Source organism: Centropristis striata, chromosome 16 (genome assembly GCF_030273125.1).
Source record: "Centropristis striata isolate RG_2023a ecotype Rhode Island chromosome 16, C.striata_1.0, whole genome shotgun sequence".
In the NCBI taxonomy this organism is placed as follows: Eukaryota; Metazoa; Chordata; class Actinopteri; order Perciformes; family Serranidae; genus Centropristis; species Centropristis striata.
Window position 1 is genome coordinate 3,451,194 of NC_081532.1, and position 9,347 is coordinate 3,460,540.

A 9,347-nucleotide genomic window follows, 5' to 3' on the forward strand; every position below is an offset into this window, starting at 1 on the left:
ATCCCAAAATGTACAAGTCTGTGTAAACACAAGTAATAAGACATCAGTTAAATTAACAATTAATCACCCAAGTGTAAAAAAAACACATTTATCACTGCAGCTAAAATGAATTTTTCTTGCCTGTGGCTTTAAAAATCACTTGGCGCTTCTCATACTATAATTAATCATTTGCATTTTGTTGTGCACTCTGCAACTAGAACTCCATTTAGTTTTCATGTTATTATTTTAACCCTTTGATGCACAACATATAAACACCTTCGAATGCATGTTTTTGCATGTTTTAATACCTTTTTTTAATACAGCAGATCATTATATCCATTTTTCCTTTCATACTTTATGAAGAAAAGCAGTTTTTGTATCATTACAACAAGTTTACACACATGGGTCAAAAATGACCTTGTGCATTAGAAGCGTAGTGATACAAAAAGTGCTAATAAATTAACAATTTGAGTATATGTGCAACTATGTTTGTCTTATTTTGAAGGTTTAACTTTAAAAGAGTCGTTAGAACCACCAGATTACATTGAAAAATCACATATTTTAACATTTGAGACTTATTAGAGCCACCAAATAATAATTTCCATTGGAAAAAAACACCAATTTAACAAAATAGGATAGTTAATAATTGTGTCTTCTTTGTCAGGTTTTAAAACTGGTGACAACATATAAACACCTTCTAATGCACAACATGGGTCAAAAATGACCTTGTGCATTAGAAGCGTAGTGATAAAAAAGGGTTTTCATTCAAAAAATAAGAAATGGAAAAAAAAAATAGGCTGTATGATGATCAAAAACAAGTTATTTGAGAAAAACCTGCAATACTGAAGGATAGTTAGTCGGGTCACTTTAGATGAACCTGGTCTCACAGGAATCCGTGGAATAGCCACGGAATCACTCAAATTTCCGTGAAACTGACACGGATTTCGCTACAATGCAAGTTAATGACAGTCATATCCCGTGGCTATTCCATGGATATTTTTTCCTACTGGTTTGTTCCAAGTCACGTGACTTTCAAGGTCCCGGCGGTCTGAACAAAAAACATGACCAAAAAAGACACAAAACGACCAAAAAAAGACACAAAAAAAGACACAAAAAAGACGTAAAAATGACCAAAAAAGACACAAAATGACCAAAAAAAGACACAAAATGACCAAAAAAGGCAGACAGTCTCATTTTTAGTGAAAAAAAAAATCAATATTTTGACTTAGTTTCTGCATAAAAATGGATTTTGATCACATTTCTAGCGAGAAATATATGTTTTATCTTCTAAATATTCACTCAGTGAATGTACATAATCACTTTGTATGTTGGAATAGCCACGGGATATGACTGTCATTAACTTTTCACGGAAATTTGAGTGATTCCGTGGCTATTCCACGGATTCCTGTGAGACCATGTTGCTTTAGACCCTTGTTGTGCATCAAAGGGTTAAACAACCATGAATAAACATCTGATGGCTCTGAGTCTGATTAATCCTGCCATTTTCTCCTCTCGCCCCCGAATATGGCAGCCCATTTGCGAGTTATCTCCAGGTAGATTGCAGGTTTATTGGGCAGGTAGTCTAGATAAACAGTCTGAGCTGTTTTGGGGATTGCCATTTCAATCTGAGAGCCCTCGTGCCATTCATTAAAAGACGTAATGGAGATGAAATCAGGCCTGGCTTGCAGCGCAGCACTCAGAGAGGTCTCGTAGTATTTGCCGTTGATGCGGTTTCGAGTGTTTTGGAAGTTCCAGGGTCGGATGCTGGTGTCGATGTAGCCGGGACCCACGCTGGGGATGAATATCAGGTTGTTGTCTTCACAGAAAGCTCTGACAGAGTCCCAGTTTCTCTGAGTGGATCCGTAGGAGAACCCGTTAGTGGCAAAGTAAGTGTAGAGGCCGTCGAAGCCGGCGGTCAGGATGTCCCGTTTGTGTTTCTCCTCCACCAGCAGGGCGATGAAGATGGCGTCGTACGGGCCGTTCCTGATGCTGCTGCTCTCCGTGTGTTTCAGCAGCTTGGCCCACTGCTCCGAGTTCAGCAGGTACGAGTCGTACACGTAGAAGAGAGGGAGGAGCTTACCAGTGTTGGTCCGGTACTTGAAGAAAGCAGGATGCTCTCCGTACCTGAGGAGAGGAGGACACAATATAAACAAGAAAAGAGATATGGGAAATTAAATATGAGCCACCAGAAACTGAATTTGACTTATTCATATTTGAATTTGAATTGCTTAACTTGAATAATTGTATTAAAACACTGAATTTGACATCACATAATTTGAATTTGTATTGTTCAATTTGAATCATTGCGTTGAAAAACTGAATCTGAATTGTAATTTGCAATTCAATTTCAGTTCTCGAATAATTCGCTTAACTCAAAATCCGTGGAATAGCCACGGAATCACTCAAATTTCTGTGAAACTGACACGGATTTCGCTACAATGCAAGTTAATGACAGTCATATCCCGTGGCTATTCCAACATACAAAGTGATTATGTACATTCACTGAGTGAATATTTAGTAAATAAAACATATATTTCTCACTAGAAATGTGATCAAAATCCATTTTTATGCAGAAACTAAGTCAAAATATTGATTTTTTACTAAAAATGAGAGAACTGTCCGCCATGTTTTTTGTTCTGACCGCCGGAACCTTGAAAGTCACGTGACTTGGAACAAACCAATAGGAAAAAATATCCATGGAATAGCCACGGGATATGACTGTCATTAACTTGCATTGTAGCGAAATCCGTGTCAGTTTCACGGAAATTTGAGTGATTCCGTGGCTATTCCACGGATTTCTGTGAGACCAGGTTCCCCAATATATATGAGTTTTAATTTTCTATATCTTTGCAATTAATTATTTTCATCATTCAGTATTCCAGGTTTTCCTCAATTAGTTTGTTTTTGATCATCATACGTCCTAATTTTATGTTTTCCTTTATTAATGTTTCTTGTCATTTTTCCTTCTAATGCACAATATGGGTCAAATATCACCCATATCCATTTTTTAGCTAAGTAGCTTGCTAAGCTAACTACTTAGCTAACTTCTTGGCTAAGTATTTTGCTAAGTAGCTTGCTAAGATAACTACTTAGCTAACTTCTTGGCTAAGTATTTTGCTAAGTAGCTTGCTAAGCTAACTACTTAGCTAACTTCTTGGCTAAGTAGTTAGCTTAGCAAGCTACTTAGCCAAGTCGTAAGCTATGTAATAATTCGAAAACCTTTTTTCTTCAAAGTATGACAAGCAAAATGGAAAAAATGATCTGTTGTTATCAAAAACAAGATATTCAAAGAATATTTGGAATATTCAATCATAAAATAATTTGATATCAAAACATAGAGCACAGAAACACACAGCAGCATTAAATAACATGGGGAATGAATGAGGGTCATTTTTGACCCATGTTGTGCATCAAAGGGTTAAAAATCTGGATTTGAATCACATCATTTGAATTTGTATTGTTCAGTTTGAATCATTGCGTTGAAAAACTGAATCTGAATTGTAATTTGCAATTGAATTCATTAGTTTGGAACTGAACATTTAGTTCTCACAACTCAAATTCAGTTCGCAAAATTCAGTTTCAATTTTCTGCAACGAACTTCCGGGCAGTTGAGGCTCATTTGTTGCTACGCGGTTGCCATGGCAAAAGAATTGAACTGTGAGAACTGAAGAGAAGGAAAATGTCACAAGGAATAAAAATACTGATGCAAACATGATAATTATTGATTGGTGTGATGAGTTATGACAGAGGCAACATTATGGTGACATTTGACTGACAACACTGAAGAAAAACACTCACTTCTCAATGATGTATTTGACGTTAGTGAACATGTTGACTTCATCTCTGTCTTTGTACGGTTCGATGTGAAACGCAACCTGTAAACACAGAAACAGCAGCACAAAGCATCCACAGGGAATTAATAAAACTAAATAAAAAAATGTCTTTCTTGTCTATTATTTTATGTAATTATCCATAAAAACAATGTAAATTCTGCTGCGGTAGATGACAAAAAAACTAAAATACTTTAACGTTGGATGACATCAAGTAAAATATTGCCAGACTCACACTCCTAATTCAGATTAAGATTAAGATTAAGATTCATTTTAGGATTACCTTTATTAGTCGCACAACAGGGAAATTTCAAAAATTACAGCAGCAGAGTGGATAGCAAAAAGTCAGCAGTTGGATATATCTCAGATTCCATGTGAGTGCAGTAATAGAGATTTATTTATTCGATTTTTTCACTAAATAGCATTCATTAAGTCTACTGCTACATACAAAACAAAAGGCTACTGAGCTCCACTACAACATCCATACAGACCTTAACGTGGTATTTATGAGCCACTTCCAGCAGTAAAGGCACAAAGTCGTCCACTGGCTCTCCGTTATCGTCCTTCATAGTGGGAGGATACCAGGAGAGAGCAAGGACGCCTGAAACACAGTTACAGGTCAAACATGAACCCTCAGATTGAATATAATAAAGTTATTATTGTAAATGTTGCAGTGATGCTAAATGTGCTGTAGCAGTAATACAGTAGTGGCAGTAGGGAGCAGTATCCAGCGACTTTTTCTGGTGTTATTGGAGACTTTTGGAGACTCGTTCTTACTCTTCTTAACTCATTAAGAAGAGTAAGAACGAGTCGAAGCAGCACAGTCCTCCTGCAGCAGTCTCTCCCAGCTGCAGAGCCGGAGGGGATGTTCACCCCTTAGCGTCCAGTCTGCAAATTGCTAACAGGCTAACAGTTAGCTCTGTAGCAGTACAGTGTGTATGTGCTAACAGGCTAACAGTTAGCTCTGTAGCAGTACAGTGTGTATGTGCTAACAGGCTAACAGTTAGCTCTGTAGCAGTACAGTGTGTATGTGCTAACAGGCTAACAGTTAGCTCTGTAGCAGTACAGTGTGTATGTGCTGCTGCTGCAGGAGGTGTTCTCTTAGCGATCTCTGTTTGTTTACAACAAGCACCGGACACTAAAAATTGTTCCTATTGTTTGTTTAAAAGTAGTGCAATAAAAATACAGATGTTTTCCCTAACACAATGAATAATAGTGATTAAAAATCGTGATTACAATATTGATAAAAAATAATTGTGATTATCATTTTGGCCATAGTCGTGCAGCCCGAAGTAGCAGGTTCCTTTCCGTCTCACCAATAGCTGCTGTGCGTAGCTGCTGCATATGAGACTCTATGATGGAGGGGTCCCTGGAGCTGTAAGGACCTAAAGAGGGGTAGAAGTTGGAGCCGATATCATCAGGCGGGACGTGTCTCCCCTGTGGGTACCCCTGAGCCACCTTGGTGTCCCAGTGGGGCAGCTGTGGGTGGTCCCAGTGGATGTATTTGCCATCAAACTTGGGGTTCCCGTACCAGCCGTAGTAGAAGGCGTGGACGTAGTAGTTTGGAGGAGGGAACCTCCTCAGAGTCGCCTCCAGCTTGTCTGACTGAGCCGAGTCGTTCATTTTAGTCTGGTCGGCTTTATTGTTGTTTTCCCTCTGGATCTGATTGTCATTGTTTCTCTCCGGAGACAGCTCGGCGCCCACAGGGCTGCTGAACCCAGAGTCTTCTGGAGTCAGCGCCTTCAGGACCACCGTTATTATGAGCACCAGCAGCACCAGAGCAATTAATGTGATGCAAGATTTGCGTCTGAACCTCGCCATTCTTCAGTTGGAGCTGGAGGCTTTCTGCTGCTCATTGTTGGGACGGCAGGGAGGGATTGTTGTTGGACAGGATGCCATTGAGAGGGTTTCTGTTCAGCCTGGAGGTTTGAGGACACAAGTGTGTTAGAATAGAACATCAGGGCTGTCAACAGTCAAGTTACGATCTTGATTTATCACATGGGGCTCAAACTCGCGGCCCGTGGGACAATTGTGGCCCTCGTGACGATATTTTGTGGCCCCCACCTTGATATGAAAGTTTAATGTGAGTTTTATATGAATGGCACTTTACCGTGTTGTGTGTGGAAGGTCCCTTTAATTAGTTTTTTCGGTAATTTTGTGTCTTTTTTTAGTAATTCTGTGTCTTTTTTAGTAATTTTGTGTTTTTTTTGGCAATTTTGTGTCTTTTTAAAAATATTTTTGTGTCTTTTTTAGTAATTTTGTGTATTTTTTGGTCACTTTGTTCTTTTTTAAGTAATTTTGTTTTTTTCCCTGTCATTTTGTGTCTTTTTTTAAATAATTTTGTTTCTTTTTTGGTAATTCTGTGTATTTTTTGGTAATTTTGTGTCTTTTTGGTAATTTTGTGTCTTTTTTTAAGCAATTTTGTGTTTTTTCAGTCATTTTGTGTCTTTTTTGTTGTTGTAATTTTGTCTTTTTTGGTCATTTTGTATCTTTTTTTGGTCTTTTTTTGATTGATAGTTTAGAGTTGCAACAATTAGTGAAGCTAAATAAAAGTATTTTGATAACTGAAAGGAATTTTTAAGCAAAAATTGTTTTCAGCAAAAATTGTTTTCAGCAATCTCAAATATGAAGATTTCATACTTTTCTCAGTTTTCTAAGACACTTTCTGTGAACAAATTAATGTCAGTAGGGATCAGTTTGGTATTAAAATGTCAAACAAGTTTATCAAGTAAATTGTCAATTCATTACTCTATTTTTTCATTTCACATACTTCCACTATTAAGTTGTAAACATTTCAATCACGTTTTTGTTCCTCCAGCTTGAGGTCACAAAATGTCAAAGATGGGATTTTTTTTTTTTTTATTGGCTACATTTTCTTCATATCATGATAGTTCTATTTAAATTAATCAAATCACTTATTATAATGTATCATTATTTTTTCAATTTACATGCATTTCACACCTCCATTTTTTTCCAATTTACATGCATTCTAATCATATCCATTTTTGGGACTATTTTCAACTATTTTTTTTACTTCCGTCCCTCGTAGAAAAGCAGCAAATTCTCACAATTAAGAGGACGAAAGCCTCAAATATCAGTATGCAAACAACGATCATTTAACCCAGTTGCAGTGTAGGTTATTTTGTTAAAAACAAAAATAAATAAAGTGTCGCAGAGAGCTCCATTGTTTTAAATGAGTCCAGTCATATTCAGTCAGCAGCTACAGGAAGCTAACAGTGCTATAACACATAAAGCTACAGGCTACATGCAGTTTAACAGTTTAATAAATACACAATAACAAGCTAACATTAACAACAACTCTACCTGTAATGATGAACTTTGGACTGTCAACAGCAGCAGAATAACAGACAGAAACAATATTAGTTTTCTCCTCCGAGAGTATAAAACACTTCAGCTGTTTCCGTGTTAAAACAGAGCCACTTGAAACATAATATCAGTGTTAAAAACAGCCGGTTAGCAGCAGCTCCAGTGACTCTTCATCAATTATTTCCTTGCAGAGGAACCAGAGGACGAGATGAAACATCAACCTGTACTTCTGGTTCTCTAGCATGTCCCGGAAAAGGTCCAAGATCTACAAACGCTCCGTCTGCGGCTGCGCAGTGGCTGCGATCCATCCAGAGCAGCTGGAGATCTGCTGCGTCAACAACAGTCAAAGGAGCAGTTTAACGGCTCAGAGTCACACAGGTCGCCCCCACCCGGTGGGGAGGTGAATTACACTAAACAATCCTGACTAAAAAAGGACAGATACACAGGTACATCTCAATACATAAAAATATCATGGAAAATATTATTAGACCAACCTCGTTTTCTTGAGTTTCTTGTTCATTTTAATGCCTGGTAAAACTGAAGGTACATTTGTTTTGACAAATATAATAATAACAACAAAAATAGCTCATAAGAGTTTAATTCAAGAGCTGATATCTAGACATTTTCCATGGTTTTATTGATAATTATTTTGGTTATTATCAAGAAAACGATGGTAAATGAGCCAACCCCGAGGCTGTTTAGATAATATCATTAGTCACAATAACATTATTATTTTGAAAAATAACATTCCAAGTGTTAGTGGTTGCTGACATCAACAACTTACAAACAAATATACTTATTTCCCCTGTTGGGCAGAATCTGCATACACTATAAGGTAAGTTAAGCTGCAAACATATATCAGAAAGTCATATAACAATAGACATATAAAGAATATGTATTTGTTTCTACAAACTAAGAACAAGAGTTTTTACAGTGTGTATAATTTATGTAACATCAACTTTTGTGATCACTGAAAAATGTCAAAATATTTTTTCATTTCATTTTCCAGTCGTATGAAGAGCTCACTTGACTCGCCGATGATGGGAGAGCAGCCTCTAAAGTCTTGTCTCCGCAGGAGCAGAAGGAGGTCCCACCCCTACCTGGCTCCTCACCTCCACAGGCCTGAAGACACTCAGGAGTGGTTTGATGCTGTGGAGCAACACGAGGTACACGATGATGACACTGATGAAATGTTTGATGCTCTGGAGGAACTGGAGGTACGGGTTGGCCAGGACACATAACATAGGGCTGGGTGATATACCGATATACACTCCTGGTCAAAAGTTTTAGAACACACCAACTTTTCTAGAATTTAATTGAAAATTATGCAGTTTAATGTCTCAGTGTACTCTGAAATGAATGCACATTTGCAACATTTAAAATTCTTTATTGAGCATGATAGTGTTTTGAGAGTAAAAAAAAGATTCAAAATCACATTTTATGTTGGACTAAAGGACTAAAAAAAGACACAAAATGACCAAAAAAAGACACAAAATGACAAAAAAGACACCTAAAGACACAAAATGACCAAAAAAACCCACAAAATGACTTACAAAGACATGAAAAGAATTCAAAAATGGACGAAATAGCCCAAGACTCCATAGAGTTAAGTTGTTAACCCATTTCTTGTTCCCTGAAAAAAGGCCTACTTGTATAATTCTGAAATGTACATTATTTTCCAGTTTTGGTTAAGCTTACCTTTTTTTATTTACCTCTGGCAGTTCACCACTTACCTTTGTACCCTTTCAAGCTGTTCATTTGACTTGAACTGCTTGAATTTGAATGCTTCCCTTACTAGGGTTTGTCATATTTAGTTCTTTTGTAATGTTTGTTATTCTTTTCAGCACATTTTGGTAGAAAATGCTTTTGAAATATCATTCAAACTACATGCAACTAAAACTCTCAATTGGAGCCAATATTTTAGGTAAAAACTCACCATATTCAACAAAAAGTTGCATCATATTTATTACGGTAAAATTCTGGCAACCAAAGCTGCCATTTTTTTTACTGTAAAAATAACAGATTTTTTTTTTACAGTGTAAGAACTCTTTAAATACGTAAAAGTAATATCTAGACACTGGAAAAACCAATGATGTCTTGAAATAAATACAAATATTATTATTTTTGAGCAATTTTGGCTTGAAAAGCCAGACTGTAGTAATATTAAAATAAGCCAGCAATACGTGAAACAAGCACGTTTTGGTAGAAAAT

At 36.9% G+C, this 9,347-nt stretch overlaps 1 protein-coding gene across 3 annotated transcripts; it reads right to left on the minus strand.

Moving 5' to 3' along the window:
- Positions 1-1,149: 1,149 nt before the first annotated feature.
- On the minus strand, positions 1,150-7,767 carry manea (mannosidase, endo-alpha). 3 transcript variants are annotated; one of them, XM_059352681.1, is made up of 5 exons: positions 7,631-7,767; positions 5,126-5,728; positions 4,301-4,410; positions 3,778-3,854; positions 1,150-2,103 (listed from the first exon to the last, which is right to left on the minus strand). In XM_059352681.1, exons 2-5 carry the CDS (start codon positions 5,628-5,630, stop codon positions 1,470-1,472), a joined length of 1,326 nt encoding a protein of 441 aa, XP_059208664.1. In that variant the 5' UTR covers positions 5,631-5,728; positions 7,631-7,767; the 3' UTR covers positions 1,150-1,469. The 3 variants fall into 3 exon arrangements, with proteins under 3 accessions (XP_059208664.1, XP_059208662.1, XP_059208663.1); XM_059352679.1 differs by lacking the exon at positions 7,631-7,767 and adding an exon at positions 7,134-7,475; XM_059352680.1 differs by lacking the exon at positions 7,631-7,767 and adding an exon at positions 6,844-7,120.
- Between the last annotated feature and the right edge of the window lie 1,580 nt (positions 7,768-9,347).

Excerpts from the sequence above, each read along its gene's own strand:
- manea (XM_059352681.1), bottom strand. The coding sequence starts at position 5,630 with ATGGCGAGGTTCAGACGCAAATCTTGCATCACATTAATTGCTCTGGTG. Across the intron at positions 4,411-5,125 it reads GCTACGCACAGCAGCTATTG|GCGTCCTTGCTCTCTCCTGG; the intron begins GTGAGACGGAAA and ends ACTGTGTTTCAG. Across the intron at positions 3,855-4,300 it reads CTCATAAATACCACGTTAAG|GTTGCGTTTCACATCGAACC; the intron begins GTCTGTATGGAT and ends CTGTGTTTACAG.